Source organism: Bison bison, unplaced genomic scaffold (assembly GCF_000754665.1).
Source record: "Bison bison bison isolate TAMUID 2011002044 unplaced genomic scaffold, Bison_UMD1.0 scf7180017864254, whole genome shotgun sequence".
NCBI classification, from domain to species: Eukaryota; Metazoa; Chordata; class Mammalia; order Artiodactyla; family Bovidae; genus Bison; species Bison bison.
The window spans coordinates 7,929,152-7,950,827 of record NW_011494826.1 but is presented as its reverse complement, the minus strand read 5'-3'; the positions used below and the strand labels follow the sequence as shown (position 1 = coordinate 7,950,827).

The window sequence follows — 21,676 nt, the reverse complement described above, 5'->3', positions numbered from 1 at the left end:
CCACTGGAAAAACCATAGACTTGACTAGACAGACCTTTGTTGGCAAAGTAATGTCTCTGCTTTTGAATATGCTGTCTAGGTTGGTCATAACTTTTCTTCCAAGGAGTAAGCGTCTTTTAATTTCATGGCTGCAGTCACCATCTGCAGTGATTTTGGAGCCCCAAAAAATAAAGTCTGCCACTGTTTCCACTGTTTCCCCATCTATTTCCCATGAAGTGATGGGACCAGATGCCATGATCTTTGTTTTCTGAATGTTGAGTTTTAAGCCAACTTTTTCACTCTCTTCTTTCACCTTCATCAAGAGGAATTTTAGTTCCTCTTCAGTTTCTGCCATAAGGGTGGTGTTATCTGCATATCTGAGATTATTGATATTTCTCCCAGCAATCTTGATTCCAGCTGTGCTTCTTCGAGCCCAGCATTTCTCATGATGTACTCTGCATAAAAGTTAAATAAGCAGGGTGACAATATACAGCCTTGACGTACTCCTTTTCCTATAGCCTTGACTTGACTAACACATTTGTAACTAAAAGGCAGAATATTATTCATAATGTATATAGAATACATACACTTTAAAATATATAGCGTATGTACTTTTATATATAATATACTAGATATTTTTAAGTGTATATATATATCTTTTGTTTTTGTTTTTGTCTGTACCACATGGCTTGTGGGGCTTCCCAGGTGGCGCTAGTGGTAAAGAACTCACCTGCATTGCAGGAGACATAATGATACATGGGTTCAATCCCTGGATTAGGAAGATCCCCTGGAGGAGGGCCTGGCAAGCCACTCTGAGTGTTCTTGTCTGGAGAATCCCACGGACAGAGGAGTCTGGCAGGCTACGGTTCACTGGGTCACAAAGAGTGGGATACAACTGCAGTGATTTATCATCCATGCGCATGGCTTGTGGGATCTTAGTTCCCTGACCAGGGATCTAACCTGGTGCCCCAGCAGTGAAAGCACTGAGTGTTAACCACTGGACCACCAGGGAATTCCCAAAGTATATGTATTTTTATATAATATATACTTTATATTTAACATGTACAACACATATACTTTTATATATAATATGCTAGTTTTTTTTCAGTATATGTTAAAAAAAAATATATATATATATACTTTAAAATATTTGTATAGTATATGTTGTTGTTCAGTCACTAAGTCATGTCTGACTCTTTGCGACCTCATGGACTGTAGCCCTCCAGGCTCCTCTGTCTATGGGATTTCCCAGGTAAGAATACTGAACCAGATTGCCATTTCCTTCTCCAGGGGATCTTCCCTACCCAGGGGTTGAACCCATGTCTCTGCATTGGCAGGTAAATTCTTTACCACTGAGCTACCAGGGAAGTCCATATAGTGTATGTACTTTTATATATTATATACTATATATTTAAAAGTATCCACGTATCTGAATAATACAAACATATATACTTATATAGTTACATAATATACATTCTGTCTTTTCATACTTCTCTCTGTTTAGCCAAAAGCACAGTTACTTTTTCTTTTTTTCCTGTTTACAGCAGTATTACTTACTGTATCTTATGAGAAGTTACATCCAATTGTCCAAAAGGTAAAAATTAAGCAGACAAAGTTACCCTTCAAAGATTTAGAAAGCCATCAGGTTAGAGGCCAACCTACAGTTCCTCTATAGGTCCAACCTGGTCATTTCCCCCCTCCATTATGGGAATAAATCATGAGCTGTTTCTTTGGTTGAGCCTCAGATGAGGTACAGAGACGCTCATTGCAAGCACTCAGCCATCAAGTTGCACGCTCTTCCTCTGGCAAGTGCCAGATGTCTGTGGCGGACTGGAGTCATCAGCTGCTCTCTTGTGGCCCTCCTCCTTCTTCAGTCAGTTCAGTGGGAAGCCGGTTGAGAGTTGTTTGTTGCCAAACCTGTTTATGCCAGTTGTACTTTTTCCATTGAGGACATGTAGCTAAATATTATGTAAACAGATGATATATGAGTGTGAAAAGGAAAAGTGTTTTTATGAAAACTATACTGTTGTCTTGGAAAGACTTGTCAATGATGAATTTGCTTAAAAAAAAACAAAAATTGTGGCCAAATTAAGTATAAACAAGATAATTTTAAAAGATTAGGGGGAAATTCATAGAAATCTAGGCAGCTTCCCCAGTCAGATTGCTTTTCAGCTGTTTGGAGTTTTTTTCCTCCTTTAAAGACACTAAATTTGAAAATCATAGCAGATTTCTGGTTTATCCAGAAAAGACAATTGGGAATTCCAAACAGTCGGACCCATCATCAAATACAAGGCGTTGCTCCTGTACCAAATTTGTAAATGAGTGTATGGTCATATATTTAAATATCTATGAATAAATTTCTATATATATATATATAAATAATGAGAGTATCATTTTTATAATTCCATGCTTTAACCAGTTTTTTTTTAGATTGTCAACCCAATCCAAGCTACTATATGTGTACCCAATCCAAGCTACTATATGTCAACCCAATCCAAGCTACTATATACTGTACATGTCAGTCCAAGCTACTATATGTGCTGGATTAGAGAACATTTTTTTTAGCTACTGCATGTTGTGTAAAATATACATGCTTACTGAGCATGTCAAGATGCTTACACTATGTGATTTACAAGACAGCTGAGCCAGGCTGAGGAGAGAGCAGACACACACCTCCTTTAGTGTTCTCATCCAAGGACACATGCTAATTGAGGAAAATTGTGGGCTGAACCCTTTGCGCCTGCTCTGAAACACATTCGCTTTCTCTCTCCCACCCTCTCTTCCCCTCTTTCTCTCTCTCCTGTCTCCCACCTTCTCTTCTTTCTACCTCTCTCTCCTCTCTCCCTTCACAAATGTAGTTTAGGTCAAAGAACTCCAAAAGAAGGAAGGGAGAAAATATTTGGAGTTGAACAACAACATATTTCAAGCCACTTGTTCCAAGAAAAATAAGCTCTTTGACTTAGAAAAGTTTGAATATATGTTTATTTATGTGAACCGAACAGAAAGAGAGAAGAAGGAGAATTCCTTTAAATAAAGAACTTTCATTTAATAAGTGTGGCTTACATTAGATGATTTAGGAATATACCTGTTTCTCAGGAAGTGAGAGCAGGATATAGCCAAACTTATTTGAAATCTCCTAAAATTCAGTGTTTCAAGTCATAGTCTACCTTCTTTGGTCTCAAAACGGTGTGGAAAGACCTCCCTCTATTTCTATGCTGTGTCTAGACTCTGTATCAGAGCACAAACAACTGCAGAAAAAACGTGAGGATGCCTGTGGATTCGGACATGGTAACAGAAGTATCGGAGGACCTCAGGAAGAGTAATATTTTACAGTGAGATGGTTGTCGTCTTGAACAATAAAAGCCATATGAGTGTGCTCTAGTTTATGCTGGTGTAGAAGGCTTAAAATCATAAAGCAGGTGTGATGATTGGGTTCCTGTTCACCCAGAGAATGTGGCTGGCAAAGATAAGGACACCAGAACATGCACTTCATGGGAAAGCATGAATCCATCTACCTCCAACGAATAAGAGGCTGTCTTTCCTTTCAGTACTCACTCTCAGGGGTTTGATGTTGATAGATTCTGAAGTATCTTATTCTAGAGCATAAACCAGGTGCTGTCAAGGTAATGAACAACTGATAGCTGCCAGGTTAACTAGAAAAGAAATGTTTCTCTCTGCGGTTCTGGACAATAATGCAGTTTCATGGCATTTCACCTGAGTGGACTTTTAAGATTAATGGATTTGTCTTTTGCTGCTCGGGGCCTAGGTCCAAATTTGGAGCAGATGGCAGAAAAGATGGATGGCCCCAGAGATTTCCAGGTAAAATTGGTTGGATTTCCTCAATCCTCATTAATTCCTGCTTGATGATCATCCATCTCCATCTCTCCAACCCTGCATAATGGGCCCTGGTTTCTGAGGATTTTCTGAGTCTAGAATAGCCAAAATGTGCTGACTAAACTCTGAACAGATTGAGAGAACTCCTCACTGATGTTACAGGCTTTTGGGAAAAAAAGGACTGTCTCTACCTGAAATCTTGTTTTCCTTCTTTGAGTCGGGTAGATTTTATTTCCTTGTAATAAGAAGACAAAACTGAGCAGGATGTGAACGCTAAAGCTCAGGGAGTGAATTTAAGAGGCAAATTGCTTCCACTGTTGTTCAGGTAAACCGTAGCAAAAGAGAGACTTTGGGATTCTTAGATTAAGTCTGGTGAGAGACTCGAAGCCATCCATGACTAAGCAAGACTGGCAATTAAAGGATGCCCCAGGGATGAGATAAGGCTTAAGAAGCAGTGGATGATTGTGAAAAACCCCAGAAGTGTTCTTGGCCACTGAGGTCAAGAGGAGACCCTCAAGATCCATGGAAGGAGGGACTCAGGGGAGGTACTAGGGGCAGCCATGCTTTGTGGGTTTAATAAAAAAACATCTGTGTGAGGTCCTTGATCAATGGCCTGATATTCTCATACATGTTAAGGTAGGCTTATTGACATAATTGTTTTTGTTCATACTGGAAACTCTCCTGCTGACCAATTTATATTATTATTATTTTTTTTATTGTGGTTGTATTTAGCCCCCATTCAGAGCCAGATGCTTTTGATTTACAAATGGCATATATTGTCAGAGACTGCTAACTAAGCAGACAAAAGATTCCACTTGATAATTTCTGTGTGATTGACAGAGTGAGCATTAGCCCTTTGGTTGCACATGCATAGGTACCCCCCACCCCCCCATGTTGGAGGACTAGAATATACTAGCAAACTAAAAACTAGCAAATCGCAGGTGCTTAAGACCCTGGAAGAAAGTGCCCAGGAGGTGCACACTGAGTTTTAAGAAAAGCTAAACAAGTGTGGCATTTTCAATAGGCCTTTCCTTCACCTGAGCAAAATGACAATATTTTACTAGTCAACCAAGAGATAAATCAAGATTTAAAGTAACATCTCACCTTTCACGCAAAGCCTAACCTCAGTAGTTATTAAAAATAAATGGGATTTAAACAAATGCATTTTATTTCCAATTTCACGGTCTTGTATTTTACACTGTGGTTTTAGATCTGTTTGTGAAGACTGGGGTAAAAACAGCCTGAGAGACAGCTGGGAGAGGAACAGGCTTTCAAGTCCAAGACAAAGGCCAGGCTCTGGGTTCAGCTGTTACCAGCTCACCAAGTGATCTCAGCCCAATTTTTACACCTTCAACAGTGAAACAATAATGTCTTTTTATGGGATGCAATGATATCTGTGATTGGCCCTGTTGATGACTTTGGACTGAGAATTGAGAGTAGAACCCCCGTGTCTTCCTCAGAGACCATGTATGGAGGGTAGGGCTCCAGGGCCAGGAAGGCCATTGGCTTTAATCTCTCCCTAGTCTCCACGGCAACTGTAGTGTCGCTGCCTGGGGGCATTCTGATTGAAGAGTCAAGGAGAGGTGCCCGCCATGTCTCCACATCTCCTGGGTGACCCCCTTTCTTTGTCATCTTCTCCCAGAGCACCGTGCTGACAACTTGGAGGAATTCTCCATGGCCACCCTCTTTCTTGCTACTGTTTGTTTCACCAATAATTGGGACTTACAAGTGAATGGGCTTCGATGGTAGCTCAGACAGTAAAGAATCTGCCTGAAATGCAGGAGACCCAGGTTCGATCCCTGGGTCAGGAAATCCTCTGGAGAAAGAAATGGCAACCCACTCCAGTGTTCTTGCCTGGAGAATCCCATGGACAGAGGAGTCTGGCAGGCTACAGTCCATGGGGTCACAAAGAGTCAGACATGACTAAGCTTTTCCTTTCTAGGTGAATAGTAATTCTCCACTGACAATTTTTCTCACATCCATCACTTTATTTTCTAGGTAACGTTTACTAAGTTCTTACAGGTGCAGGCACTGTGCTGACACTTCACCGTGTTATCATTTTGTTAACAGGAGAGAGCTGTGGATAAGAGAGGCTAAGAGAGCACCCCGACAACTGCTCCATGGGCTCCACCTCCCACCCAGGGGCTGCAGACCCCGCCTCCCCATGCGTTCACCCGCCTCCCTTCCCGGTGCAGTTGCCCTCCAACTGTTCTCTCTCCACCCGGCTCCCTCCTTCGGCCATCACCAGATGTACCTCCCCATACTTCAGACAGTATTTCCTCTTCAAAAACTGCCACTTGTCTTCTCACGCAGCAGCCCTCCCAAAGCTGACCTCGTATGTCGTCTCTCCTACTCTTCCCAAACCTGTTCTCAGCTGCAGCCGATGTGTTCCGTTTCCTAGTTCCCAAAGACTCTTGTGCTTCGGCACAGGATCCTTCCTCCACAGGAAGCAGCCTCCCCACATCTCTGTCTCCCATCCTTCAGGGCCGAGCGCACATTGGCAGCCTGTGCTGCCTTCTGAGACTGACCCAAAGCACCATTTATCAGCCAGAGTGTTGGCCAGGCTGCTGATCTGTAGCTATGACCTGGATCAGTGTTGTAAGTTAATTACTGTGAAACTCTCCAAACACAGCTCCATACCTTCTTCCTTATAGTCTATTCATTAGGAGACTTAGCAAAGTGAAAAAGTGAAAGTGTTAGTTGCTCAGTGGTGTCTGACTCTTTGTGACCCCATGAACTGCAGCCCACCAGGCTCCTCTGTCCATGGGATTTCCCAGGCAAGAATACTGGAGTGGGTTGCCTTTTCCTTCTCTAGGGGATTTTCCTGACCCAGGGATCAAACCCAGGTCTCCTGCATTGCAGGCGGATTCTTTACCGTCTGAGCCACCAGGGAAGCCCATTAAGGAGTATACCTTCCCCCAACGCAGAGTTGGTTAGAGAGGGGAAGGTTACCACTTTCTCCCCGAGGCTCCCTCCACAACCAGTGCTTTCCGTGGGTTGGTCCCTTAAAGGAAAAAGTCATAGACTCGAAATCACCACAGCTGCAAATGAGTAGTTTATCTGTCAAGTTTGGCTAAAAACCAGCTGATGAAGATTATTTAATGGAGGCTTTTATCCTGAGAAGCAACTCTTCTATTTAGTCCACCGTTAATGTGGTTGGTTTTTTAATTTGGCCCTCAGTGGCTGTTAGGTTTTCTGCTTGTGACAGCACCACTTTTCTCTTATACACAGAAAAGTCTAACTGAAACGTGCTGTGCGCTTTAGAGCACTTTAGAGGAAGTGGCCTATCACGTAACGGCCATGGAAGCCTGAATTTGTGAGCATTTACAGAACGCTTTGCACCAGGAATCCTGAAGTGAACAGAATACTGTTGCAGATTTGAGGACTCAGAGTAGAATCATGTTTCAGTGTCTGCTGCATTTTGAAGACTTCGCTCTGACCCCGCCCCTGCAGGGTGAAAACCCTTGCTCTTCCTTAACAAAGGAAAATAGTTGTTTACGCCCCAGACCGCTAACATGTTCTTGTGGTGATGTTCTGAACGCATTGAGTGTTTGTTGTGGCCCAACTAAGACAACTTTATAGTTCAATGAAAAGTGATTTATTCCTTCTTCTAAACAAAACATTTAGTTCTCTCTCTGACTCTTTGACTCCAAACAAATCTGCCTGGCCCCATCCCTTGCCCCCTACTCCCATGGACACTCCCTCCCTCTTGTAGATGTCATAGGCATTTCTGTGACCATGATCCTGTCTGTTCCTAGTAATTAAGGGCTCTCTGAGTAATGTGAAAGTAGGTGACTGTTAATCTGGTTTCTTGCAAGAACTGTGCATGTGGGAGGGTAGCTTTTCACCTAGAAGACTAAACCACAGAGAGTCCAGGAAGTAAGGAAGGAATGGGCCAGGTAACTTGCTTTTCTTTGCTTCTACAGGACTCCATGGAGCCCAGATTGACCCTCAGGGAAGCAGAACTGGGTTCACAACTCTATGCTGTATGTTTTAACAGCTCATGACCTTGGCAGAAAGAGTTAGCTCTTCTGAATCTCAGTTCCCATTTATGAAATAAGGATGATAAGGCCTGGATGCAAGGCTAATGAAAGGATTGCAAATACTGGATAGAAAGTGCCTAGCACAGGCATACGATAATTGATAGTAGTTTTTGATGTTGTTTTGCTGGTCTTGTCGTCATTATCCTTACCACTGCTTCTATAAATAGCTGGGTGTATGGGAAGAACAAAGGGGAATTTGACGGCTGATGCCACCCATGCATATAGCACACACATCTAATCTTCAAAACTACCTGCCTTCCCTACCACAGTAGCTAAGATTGCTCCAAAAACAATCAAAGTAAACATAAAAATCCCAGCCACATAGGGATGAAAACAAAGAACGAGGTGTTTCCTCACTCTAGCAGGGGATCCCTTAGCTGAGTGGGTTCCTTCTTCCTTCCTTGTCTGCTTTCTTCTATCTACAAACAAATGTTGACTGACACCCGCAGAGCATGTGCTTGGCTCAGGGCTGAGCGCAGAGGCCAGTGTTGAATCAGATGTGGTTTCAGTCCTCAAGGATCCTACCTGCTACCAGGAAGGGGGAAATGCCCATAAACATCTTGAAAGTTAGGAAGAAAATAGTAGGATCGTAAGAGAGATACCACTAATGCATGCTAAGTCATGTCGGGGCCCAACTCCTTGCGACCCTATGGATGGCAGCCCACCAAGCTCCTCTGTCCATGGGATTTTCCAGGCAAGAATACTGGAGTGGATTGCCATGCCCTCCTCCAGGGGAATTTCCTGACACAGGGATCAAACCCACATCTTCTATGTCTCCCACATTGGCAGGTGGGTTCCTCACCACAAGCACACCTGGGAAGCCCACTAACGGGCTATGGAATTTAGGAGGAGAGCAGTTTTGGCTGGAGTTGGGACACACAGGTTTTATGAAAGAGGCTGCCTAGCATAGTCATTCAGAGTGTAGATTCTGTACTTGGACCGCCAGGTTTGAACTCTAGCCTTTTGCTGCTTGGTTGTGGCTCCTTGGGCCAGGAGCCAGGTCATGTCTCTGTGCCTCTACTTCCTCATCTTTAAAATGGGGATAATGATAGTACCTACCTCTCGGAGGTGTTGCGAGGATGAAGTAAGACGTGCAGTGCTCAGTACTGTGCCTGGCACACAGTGAATGCTCTGTCGGTGTTTGTTAAATAAATTTGCTGAAGGACAGGTATAGATTCACCCTTCAAGTGAAGGTGGGTAATGTTTTTCCACACATGGAGGGTTGCATGAGCCATTGCGGAGTCCACACTGAGACAGAGGGTCGGGGAAGATGGGAGAGGCGGGGAAGGCAGCTTGGGAAGTGACTTGGGCCAGGCAGGGGAGTCTTGAATGTCAGGCCAGAACTTTGGACTTTACGAAAATGTGAAATGTACTCAGTCTTCTAGAATTGTATGTGTGTAAAGCCAGAATCTGAACCTGAGGAAAGGTCTCCACATCTCAGTTCCAGTGAACATGGCAATGAACCTGATGCCAGCAGGCATGAAATCGAAGCCCGGATTATCAGGGCTCAACACGTAGGCTTGAATTGACACCTCAGCTAAGATGTGCAGCGGAGCCCCAGCAGGAAGCTAAACTTGGGGACAAAGAGATGGGAGGTGCAGAGGCATGGATGGGGGGACAGGACATGTCACACATTGCCCCCATCTACTGCTTCCTTTTCAGGTTACAGATTTTTCTTTCTTTAGGGTTTAGCCAGCTGTTTTGTTGTTGTCTTCATTTGTTCTTTTAAGCCTCAGGATGTATGCAGTCATCTTTGCTCTCTATGCTAGGGTGGCGGGGAGGTAGAGATGATCAAAACCCATCACAGCGGACTTTGTTTTCAGTCATCTTTGTTTTCAGTCAACACAAAGGTGTTACACTTTGTGCGGGGGGGTGGAAGCTATCGCAGTCTGCCCGCTCCTCTCCGCACTCATAGCTGCATCAGTAGGACTTCAGAAAGGGCTGTGGACAGTCATAGGGCCCCCGAGAGGACGCCTGTCATCTTGGGATTTGTTTTTAAGTGAAAAATTGGAGGGTTGAAATGCCTTAGGTTTCAACTTCAGCTGTGTAAAGGCTGCATTCAATTTTTAAGAAATCAGCCAAGTCACCAGAGGATAAAACAGTCAGTCCTCGTGTCCTCGGGTTCCCCAACCGCTGATTCCAGTCTGAGGATGCAGAACCGTGCATGGGAGGACCAATTTATTAAGTGTTACAGGGATGTGCAAGCAGTTCCTAAGACTACATGCAAGTCATTTAAAATTATTTTTGGAACAGAGTAGCACACGATACATCTCTATACGTATCAAATCAAGATCGATTACCGTAAAGTCTGTCTGTAACATGGGAACAATCAAATGATGGAGTGTGACTATAAAATCATCTGTGGCTCTGAAACCCGCTATGCATCTTCCCACAGTGACTGAGAGTGGAATAGCACATATTTAACAGTTGGAAGAGAAATCTTCTGGCTCAGGCTGCGTTCTGCCTGCAGCCCAGGGCCACCTGAGGAGACTGAGAGTGATCTCCAGGGCGCTGCCTGGGGCCCTGGCTCAAAGGTTCCCTTGCAAGCTAGGAAGGTAGACTCAGAGGGCACGTTCTAGAATGACTGGGAGTGTTTGTTGATGTGGGCTTTAAAGGCATTTTTTCTACCCTCCATCAATGGCTCTTTATCAGATCATTGTATTCTGGTCTTAGAAACCACTACTTATCTATCACATCCTTGCACAAGAGTGACATCTGCCCCTCGCTGTCTGACAGCCAAATCACATCAACTTCAGTGGGAGCAACGCATGCCCAGAGGCAGAATTTGAGTCTTTAAAACTTAGGCCTAAATGTCCAGACTAATACATTATGTCAGAAACGGTGAGGTCCTATAAACATTCAGGTCCCTACCTTGAACCCAAGGTCATCCTTATGTGGTGCTTCAAAGTTAGAAAACAATACAGGCAAGAGACGCTCGCTCAGGATCCATGAAGAGATAATGGCTGTCTTGTTCTTGACGGAGTGTTTTGTGCTGGTGTCAGCAGAGCAGGCTGCCTGTTGCTCTTAGCACTTGAAAGGCTGCCTGTTGCTTTTAGCACTTGAAGTTTGGACTGGTTTCATTTACCCTCTCAGCCCGCTTAGAAGGAACGTTCTGAAAGTCCCCTGAGTCCCCACCTGCTGTCAGGATGCCAAGGTATCCCTGGGGAAAGCTCTACAGTGGGGCCCGGGGCCCCCGGGCGAGGGTGGGTGGCTCTCTGGCCCTTAGGAGGAAGCAGTGGCCCCCCCACCCAGCAGCCCTACTGCTCTGCTCTGCAGGGCCCTTTGGCAGCTGAGTCTAAGAAGAAATAGTATATAACACTTCTCTCCGATCATCATTTTGGCTGAGCCGAAGGTAGATCAGATTTCACCCTTAAATAACTGTCTTCTGTCTGTGTAAACAGTCCCAGCCAGTCTCTTCACCTTCAAACCTCAGCCCATGGACCTGGATTGGTTCTTCTTCAGACCTTAACTCTGGGGGCCACTCTTCTCTGCCTTCTGAAGCCTCCATTGCCTCTATCTGAGCATGCAGCCTAATCTCCAAGTCTTACAACACCATGCTTGGAGCACATACAGTCAAGTGGGGGAGGTGTGTGAGAAATCCATTTACTTCTCCCCACTGTGACCTCAATCCATTTTAACATCCCACTTGCATCCAAAAAGAAATACCGAAATATTAAAGCATGACGTTTGCGTTCTTTTCAAGGGGAAGAAGAGGTTATGCAGAGGCAGCCTGTGTTGTGTCCCTGCAGAATATGGGTGAGAACCTGGCAAGGGGTTTGTCTTGTTTAAGAAGCTAATATACTCAGTGGCAGCAAAGCTGCCGCCGAGTCAATCCATTCCACGTTGACAGAGAGATGGGCAGGAGTTTTGCTGCTCTTCCTGGTTACTTTTTGGATATACATTTTCTAAGAAAGTAAGAATGCGACAGCAGCTTGCTTAAAACTTGACCTCTTCAGCTTGCCCAAGAATTTAGAGAAACAAAAGAGAAGGCAGTGGGTAATTGATTGTGTTCTCCAAAGGCCCATTCTGATACTGAGCAGATCCTGGCTTGGTTTCTACCGTACAGGTGTTTAGTCTCTACCAGCAGGAGGGCACAGATGGAGTCTCCCTTTCTGCAGCAATCTTTAAATGTCAAAACCATGAGAAGGAAACCCACTGACACATTGTCACTGTAACTGTGCAGTGTATCCCTAAGAGTCCATGTAGCTATGCCCCAACCAAATGACATCCAAATCAATGGGACAGGGAGAGATTTTCAAAGAAGGCCCAGAACCCCCTACCATGGAGAGCAGCTTATACACAGGAAGCCACGAGATCTTCCTGAAATGTTTGCTTGAGGCCTAACCTTTAAACATATTCCTTAGCCACGCATTAGATCTGATTAAGCAATAGGGTAAGAACATGAGAATTCATGTTTCAGCGGTGGAGAGCTTTGGAATCTTGAGTTTGTTACCAAATATAAAATTTAGGAACTCAGTGATTTAATCAAAATGCTTGCTTCTGGTAGCAAATCAATCAAGCCATCATATCCAATTAAGTTTGATCAAGTTTAATCTGACAGGGATATTTAGCAGCCACGATTCCCCCAACTCGGTATATGCTCACTGAATTTATAAAGTGAGGCTTGAGTCACCCTGTAATATGAACGAGGTCACCTTAATTAGCCTGTTTTAAGACTGTGGCTATGGGGCCATCAGAGCCCAGGAAACCAGCAAGTAGCCTGTTAGGAAGAAGATCTCATAAGAGAGATTCCTCCCTTGCATGGTTTAGAAAATTCAGTCCTTCAGTGAGTGTCTTGCTCAGGCACAAACCTTAACCTAAATATAGAGGGCTAAAAAAGAATCCTTCCATGGTAGGGCTCCCTTAAATTAGCTCAGCTAATCTATTCATCTGTGTGTACTGACTCGTGCCTCAGCATTGGAGGCCAAATCCAAAAAAAGAAAAAGCAAGCCTGTGGCTCAATCCTAGGAAAGATGCAGAGCAATTGAGTCTAATCCTGGACAAAGGAGCCCCTGAATACCACAGCAGGTCCTTGTTAGAAAAGAGATCCACTGACTCCTCATCATCACCCTTGTTCATTAACTGCACATTTTGGCTTTTCAAGCGCTCTTGGCATAGTCACAATTCTCTGTTTCTTGTGATTCTTCTCAGTTTCCAAACCATCTTACGGTCCAGGTTCAAAACTTAAGATCAGAAGTTCTGGAAAGATGTTAGTCACAGATGCTTTTTGTACTTTCAATATTTCTGCCTTGCTGGGCTTCCCAAAGTATACTCAAAGAAAATTTTTCTTAATAGCCAGGATAACAATGTTCTAGGTCTTTATCTCTTATACCTAGGAAGCTATTTTTAAGAAAGAAGATGGCTAAAGAGATCTGAACTCCAATTTCCTTACCTAGAATGGCAAGAGGGAGCATGCCAGGATGCAGAAGAAGTCCCCATGGTCTAGAGCCTTGCGTTCTGCATTTTGCTTCCCACTGAGCCAGGAGTCTGCGTGTACCTGCCGAAGGACTGCACGTGTCCTGCTGGAATTCTGGCCATTTTGTTACCTGACTTGTTCCATTTCTCTGTGAAAGTCAGCTAGTGGAAGACACTTGAAGAAGAAAGTCAAGACAAGAGAAGGTGTTTGGAAGAGGTCAAAAGGTGTGTGTGAAAGGGGCCGTGGAATTGTTCCTGAGAAGCTCTCACTGGTCATAGTGGCTTTTACCACACTGTAGTGTTTGGGTAGCCATTGGGGTCGTGGTGTTAGAATTTTGATAATTGGATGGATCTATGCTTTCGGCAGTCTTCGGAGAAATACATTTTATGCATGTTTCTATTTAAAGAGAACAAACCAATAACCGAAAAAAATGCCATTCCTGTTACCCTCCCTCCCCCACGCACATAGTATTCTGATGTGGTTTATTCCTGAACCTGACTCATTCAGCTCTTCTCCTGGAAGTTGTCAGTATGTATGCCTAGTTAATGGAGAAAATCAGTGCGATGCCCAGGCACCACGCCATGACTCATTCCTGGCATTTCAGGAGCTTTGTGATGGAAATCATTGTTCCAAGCTACAGTTCTTACCAAGTGGATGTGTGAGTATTAATGGCACAAAGCAAGGTCTCTGCTACTCCTGCGTTACTCTCTTGCCACAGATTCAGTGTCTGCTTATGAAGTGGAGGTTCCTCTTCATAACCCACGCATGGTTGAATACCACAATATTGTTTTAATTAGTCTTTTAAAGCACAGTCAAATATTTGGCTTTGGTGAAAGGAGGAAATTCTCTCATATGTTGGAACTGTTTGGTTGAAAGGACATTTTTGTCTACTGAATTCATCTCCTGGGGTTTACACTAGTTTCTGAATTCTTTTTGTAATGACTTGCAGCCAAATCTCATTCATTCATTATTCTCTCTATCCCTTTGACTCTGTTTACCTATCTATCTGTAATAGGTGTGTGTGCATGCAGCACATATGTGTATATATATATATATATTTATACATATTTATTTACATATATATATATAGCTTACAGTCTACTGGGAGAGCATGTATAATTGAAATCCTGGATAATCCCAATCTTTTATTTTATGTTCTGCTTGACTCAAACTTTTCCCTCAGATTTTTCGAGTGCCATTGCCCTTTCTTTGTACTATGTAACATGTAGAAGTAGTTACAAATACAGGAGAGAGGCAGCAGAAAGAAGTGGGGGAAACAAGGAAGAGAGATATTCAAATGCTTATTTTTTTACCGACTCGGGTTTGAATTTTGTGTCTGACAGCTAGTAGGACATTGTGGAAACTCACAGATAAGCCAGTGTCCCATCATTCTGGGAGACAGGGACTGAAGGTCAAATATCTAAAGGTGGCATTTGGTGATTCTTATGTGTCTATAGTCCATTGGACCAGGAATCTTTGGGAGCTGCCAATTGGAAAGCAGATATTTAGAAGATATTTTCAGCCACAGAAGAGAATGAGCAATATACCTTAAAATTCAGCCATTTTATGCTAATCTTGTCTTCTCTAACAATAATAGCTCCCTGCTACATGCTCTTAAAACACAAGTGCTAATATTATGAGAAATGAATTACATGAGAAACTATTTCATCTTTTCTAGGAGTGCTAAAAATAAAAATGTCCAACCAAGAACATTTCAACTTTCTTCCCTTTCCAGACAATGCAGGGTCCTAGGCAAAGACTGGATTGCAGAGGATGCCTTGAGGTCTGAGCATGAGTTAAGCTTGTAGGAGTGAAGAACTTTAGACAAGGCTGTTCAAAGTGTATGCCTTATATTACACTTTGTGCTGAGTCTATAGATGCACAAATTATGTTTGCCATGTCATTCTTTTTTTTTTGTCTTAAAAAAATTTTTTTTTAATATTTATTTGTATTTATTTGGGTGCACTGTGTCTTAGTTGCAACATGTGGATTCTTCTGTCTTTCTTATGGTACTCAAGATGTTGAGTTGTGGCAGGATTTCTAGTTGTGGCCTGTGGGATCTAGTTCCCTGACCAGGGGGCAAATTTTCAAAAGTGGCTGAGGATGGAAGACTATTGATGTTATGAGGAAACTGACGCACAAGAGATTACATTCCTGGACTTAGAACCTAGGACTATGTCCCTGAGGTCCTGTCTGCAGCTGTAAACAACTCTGAACTAAACCATTCCGTGTCACAGGTTTCCACACGGTTACGCTTCCATCTGCTTCCCCTTCCCAGATCCACCTACCTCTCGAAAAGTGTGAAGGGAAATACGTCTTTCTGTTTGACAACCTTTAGGATTTGATGAGAGGATCTTGTCTGGGACCTGCGGTAAAGGAGACCAGATGTGACCTGGAAGATATGGAGGCAGAGGTGATGGGACCCGTGTGTGTGTCCAGAGAAGTTGCAGTGTGTGTGTTCAGAGTCTCGCTGGCCCCACGTTCCCTGTGTGTGTATTGTTCCATGGCCCTTCACCATCATTCATTCCCGTGCTGCTTGGTGGGAAATCTCACCAGCATGTCTGACATCATTGTGTATTTCTTTATACAGAAATCTTTTCTTAGGCTTCATGGAGCTATAGAATAAGAACTATGCAAGTGAAAAAGTAACAGTCTTAAAACAACTGCCAGATTTTCTGTCTGAAAAAAAGTTACTTCTCAGAAAATAAAACTTAATAAGACAATGCAAGGCAAATTGGGCCTTGATAACTACCACTCTCCTTTAAATGCATCTGCCGTGGGTGCATCTTGCCAAGGCAGGACAATTTTCAGGTCTGTGGCTGAGAGACTTGGATTGTATTTGTCTTTGGACTGTGAGCAGAGGTGAGGTTTAGGGTTGTAATGTGAGTGTTGAGGCCTTTTTAGTGTATGATTACTTTTTGATAGGGTTATTTTAAGGGCTCAGACAGCAAAGAATCTGCCTGCAATGCAGGAGACCCAGGTTCGATCCCTGGATTGGAAAGATCCCTTGGAGAAAGGCATGGAAACCCACTCTAGTATTCTTGCTGGGAGAATTATATGGCCAGAGGAGCCTGGTGAGCTATATAGTCCATGGGGTCACAAAGAGTTGGACATAACTGAATGACTAACACACTAACTAAATTAAGTTACTTAAATTTAGCCACATTTACTAAATATCCTTTTCTGGAAAATTGAAACAAGATCCAGAAATTTCTGTTCCAACACATTTTTCAGTTCATCATGTTGAAGTTTTAAGAAATTTCAAAGTAGCCAGCATTGTGTGTGTGTGTGAAGTCATTTTAGTCGTGTCTGATTCTTTGTGACCCCATGGACTGTAGCCCGCTGGGCTCTTCTGTCTATAGGATTCTTGAAGCAAGGATACTGGAGTGGGTTGCCATGCCATCCTTCAGGGGATCTTCCCGACCCAGAGATTGAACCTGCAGCTCCTATCGCTTCTGCATTGGCAGGAGGGTTCGTTACCACTAGCAACACCTGGGAAGCCCACCCAGCATCCCTGAAACCTAATATAGCACTTTATATTTTTACTTTTTTTTTTCTTACTTCAAAAACTTGTTGCCATGTAGAGTAAAAGAAATCTCATGCTCTTAGTGGCTAATAGTCCATCGTATATATGTACCACATCTTCTTTATACATTCCTCCATGGATATCTAGGTTGCTTCCTTATCTTGGCTATTGTAAATAGTGCTGCAATGAACATCGAGGGGTGTGTATCCTTTCAGACCATGTTTTTCTCAGGAGGTTGCAGGATCATATGGTAGCTCTATTTTTAGTTTTTTTAGGGAGCTTCCATACTGTTCTCCAAATTTACATTTCCACTAACTGTGTAGGAGAGTACCCTTCTCTCCACACCCTCTTATTTACAAAACAGACTTACAGACTGAGAGAACGAACTTATAGTTACTTAGGGGGAAGGATGGAGGGGAGGTATAGTTAGGGAATTTGAGATTGACCTGTACATGGTGCTGCTGCTGCTGCTGCTACTGCTAAGTCGCTTCAGACGTGTCCGACTCTGTGCGACCCCATAGATGGCAGCCCACTAGGCTCCTCTGTCCCTGGGCTATATTTAAAATAGATAACCAACAAGAATCTACTGTATAGCACAGGGAACTGTGTTCAGTATCATGTAACAACCTACATGGGCTAAGAATTTGAAAAAAATAGACACGTATATGCATAACTGAATCACTTTGCTGAAGACCTGAAACTGACACAACATTGTTAATCAACTATGCTCCAATATAAAATAAATAATTAAAAAAAGAAACCTCAGGCTTTTAATCTCAGTGGACGCTGCCAGCAAGGATTGTTATTGTTAGATAATCATAATGGTATGTTCTGGAGGCTCTTCTCCCCTTACCGACACACCCAACTCACTCACACCCTGCCAGGAGAGCCAGAAAAGAGACTAAAGCAGCGTCTTATTTGCTTTTATAATCCGACTCTTCGATTGCGTTGGAGACATGCTGGGAGATATACTATTAAATTTCTAATGTCCATCCAGGACATGTAGATGCGTCCGTAAGAAGAACTAAGAAAACAGTGAATGGGTCAGGCCTAGCAGACCTACATCCAGTGAGCCCGAGCGGAGGCTCACGGTGAGAGGGCAGAGGACCGCGGCGCTGGGCTGGGCGGCCGGGTCTAGGGTGCTCAGGGGTCCTGGGTGAGGTGGGTCATTTCACCTCCACCAGCCTCGACTTCCTCACCACCTGCCCAGTCACACTTGTTTTGAGAATCAGATGTGATAATGTTCAGAAAGAGATTTTGCAAACTTTTTTAAAAAGTCCTCAACAGATGTTAGATAGTAATAACCAGAGGTTGAGTAGGTTATTGTGTGTGTGTACTGATCATTATGTGTGGGGGACACTGCTGACTCTGGAAAAGTTTTTAGGCACTTTTTGATGAGGCTCCAAGTGAAAAATCTTTGGGGAGATCAGTTCAGCAGTTTTCTTACATTTAAACAAAGTAGGAAGTGGAAATCTCCCCAAAGACAAGTAGTAGAAGTAAGCTGTGACAGGTCATAGATACTGGAAAGATTTATGCTTGATGCAATACCCCACTTTAAGAAGAAATGCGGAAATAAAAATTTAAAAATAAAAATAAAGGATAATAAAATAAAGAAGAAATGCAGAGCTCCTGAAGAAAGCTACTATGGCGTACAGCGTTTGGTCATATGACTGACCCTCCTGGGAGTGCAGGGATAAATACTGTGAACACATCTGAAGTGGGCATTCCATTAAAGGTCTGTGTGTGGTTCAGGAATCCTTAGGTGAAGAAGGAGCCCTGTTCTCAGCCCATAATACAGGCTTTCTAATGTTTGAGGTCATGGGGTGTCTGCTGCATGCATGGAAGAGTCTTGAGGTATGAGTTTGTAGGGGGAGATGTCTGTAAGATATCCTTATTCCCAGGACTCAAGGAGCAGCAGAAACACCTGAGGCTTGTTCCCTGTCGGTCTCCTATTTCTAATGTTTCATCACATTTGCTCTCCTCTGTGACCACTCCATCTCCCCAGGCCATATCTGTACAGGACAGAATCATAGAAAATATTGGGCTGGCCAAAAAGTTCGTTCGAGTTTGTCCATAAGAGGGTACAGAAAAACCCAAACAAACTTTTTGGCCAACCCAGCAGAATAAGATGGTTTCCTGGGGGCTGTTGAGCACTGGTACCAATGGTAACCAGGGAACACACACCGTATGTGGACCCCTAAGGCTCAACAAGAGCCCCTCCCAGCACACATCCCCCCCAAAGACTCAGCTTGAAAATCTCTCTGATATTTCCCAACTCCCAGTGACCCTGTTGATTAATGTTTACTGGCCATCACTTGTATTTTAAGCATTTAGTTTTGTCCCCAAAAGTCTTGAAGACAGAGTTTCTCAGCACATGGTCAATAAGCCATTATGCCCGGCTCCAGATCAGTACTCTGACTGTGGCTGCATTCTTCAAAAGATAAATAGAAAAGATAATGTGATGGAGAATACACATGTGCCAAATTAAAGCATAAAAGGAAATAAACTAAGAGCAAATTCCTACTCTACTAACAGGACAGCCCAGTCCTATTTTTCAGGCATTCAGTGACTTCTGTTTAAGCAATGCTGCCTCATACATTGGAGAAGGCAATGGCACCCCACTCCAGTACTCTTGCCTGCAAAATCCCATGGACCGAGGAGCCTGGTAGTCTGCAGTCCATGGGTTCGCTAGGAGTCGGACACGACTGAGCGACTTCACTTTCACTTTCCACTTTCATGCATTGGAGAAAGAAATGGCAACCCACTCCAGTGTTCTTGCCTGGAGAATCCCAGGGACGGGGGAGCCTGGTGGGCTGCCATCTCTGGGGTCGCATAGAGTCGGACAGAAGTGAAGCAACTTAGCAGCAGCAGCAGCAGCCTCATACATAGGCCTGGCCCGTTGGAAAGGAAGGAAATGAATGAACAAGGGAAAGCGTTTTCAGCATTGCTGGCTACCCGGATTGCCAAGCCTGTGTTCCCGGCACCCAGTATATTGTTTTCTTCTGTAGTCAGCCACCAGGCAGTGCTGTTAGAGGTGGGCTTTGCCTGGGGCAGCTGTGTACCCAAGTGATCACACTGTGCTTGGTTCTGCAGGGACAGAAGTGTATGCTGATGCTCTGGCCTTTATGGGCTCAGACTCCAGAACACTGAGAGAGAGACATCATCTCTTGGAGCCACAGTTATATCCTTCCTGGGGTACCCCCTGATGGGAATGGAACAGCAGGTAGATGGCATCTGATTCTAGGATACTATAGGTTTGCCCTAAAACCTAGGCACCAGTGGCTGTCATGCAGAACAAAGTCCAGGCTAGGACCATGCCAGAGTCAGGGAAACCCCCATTTCTGTCTAGGAAGCCCCCAGTGGGTAGTGGTGATGCCTGAGCCCAACACAGTCACATATAAACTTTCCCAGATTCTCTACGGAAAGGACTCGTTCTGTGAGAGGTTGACGAGTGCCGACGGGAGGCTGAGCATGAGATGGGGAATCCAGAATAACCTCTCCTCTATCAGCTTCATAAACTTCGGTGATTGTTCCACTGAGAATCGCTTCTCAGCTTGATTTATTCCTACATCAGAGGCTGCCGCACATGCAACTCCTCCTCTTCCCAGCAGAGCTCCAAAAACAGTCCTCTGTCTGCACAGTTTTAATCAGAAATTTTAGATGCCTTCCTGCAGACTGCCTGTTCGTGAAGCGGGAAACACAGGAGTCTTTTTGAAAGGATTGTTTTAAGTGATCGTTTGAGCCCCAGAGAAATAACCTTTTTATTCTTTAACGCAAAAGGTTTTCTCCAGCCACCTGGTTGGAGTCTAAATTGTTCCACACGGGAGAACGGGAGACACGTCTCCAGGTATACCCAGATGTGCACAGCTCTGAATAAGAGGGGATAGAGGAGATCTTCTCTATGGAAGCCCCAAGGCCACTAGACTCACAGAGAGGGGATTTTTCAAATCCTGTCATTTGAAACTCCAGGCAAATGATTGGCATAGAAAAGAGAGTTTTCCAAAGTCAACCTATCATTGGCTCTGATTTTAATAGAAGATCAGGAGTCAAGAAAAGTTAGAAGTTAGAGATTTTAAAGTCAGACCTGGTTTTAATTTCTATGTGGTTATTCTAAGCAGTCAGAGGAGCTCACTTCCCCTCAATAACCCGTCTCAGGCATAAAACTGCTCACCCGGTACAAAAGACAAATTGACTTTTTTTAAAGGTGCCACCTTAAGGGTCATTAATTTCGTAAATTAACTGACATTCCTAGAAAAGCTCCATGGCTTGTGCCAGTAAATATTTACCCAGCTAGTGACATTTCAAATGGCACCCCAAAATCCCTGGTCCACTTCCAAAGGGTGAGCAGTTTACTTTCAGGAAATGGATTACTCACTTGTGGAATCAGACCAACACCCAGGCTGCTTGGTTTCAACATACTTTAAAATCCAAAAGGGAACTTTCCTGCTTCAAACTTTCAAACCTTTTCCAGATGGTCCGAGAGGGGCTGGTCTAGCCGGGGTGCCTGAGCCCCACGATGCTGGCCACAGGCTGCTGGTGGGTTCTGGTGGGAGCTGATGAGAGGCATCCCTGAGTGCCTGGAGAGAGATGCCTTCCATGCCTGCCCCATATCCATTTGCTGAACACCCACAAGAAATGAGGCAAATATGTGGAAAGGCCAGAGTGTGCTCAGCTGAGATGCTGCCCCCCACCCCCACCCAGCCCTCCGCCAATTGCCTCTGCTGGTTTCACTTCTCAGCTGCAGCTGCCCACAGCTGTCTGGGAAATGGATCTGAGCTGGGGAAGCAGCCGCAGGGGGTGGGGGCGGAATAGGGCATGTTTTTTGAACCTGGACCTTTCTGCCCTGGCAGCCAAAACAGGCAGTCAGTAGGCCCCTCC

General features: G+C 44.0%; 1 protein-coding gene across 1 annotated transcript in view; it reads left to right on the top strand.

Annotated features, from left to right (window-relative positions):
• The window catches only part of SAMD4A (sterile alpha motif domain containing 4A), a 164,052-nt gene that overhangs the window by 30,311 nt on the left and 112,065 nt on the right, over positions 1-21,676 (top strand). The window contains exon 2 of the mRNA XM_010847773.1: positions 13,430-13,496. Coding sequence (XP_010846075.1) covers positions 13,430-13,496 — 67 coding nt within the window. The remainder of the gene's footprint in view (positions 1-13,429; positions 13,497-21,676) is intronic.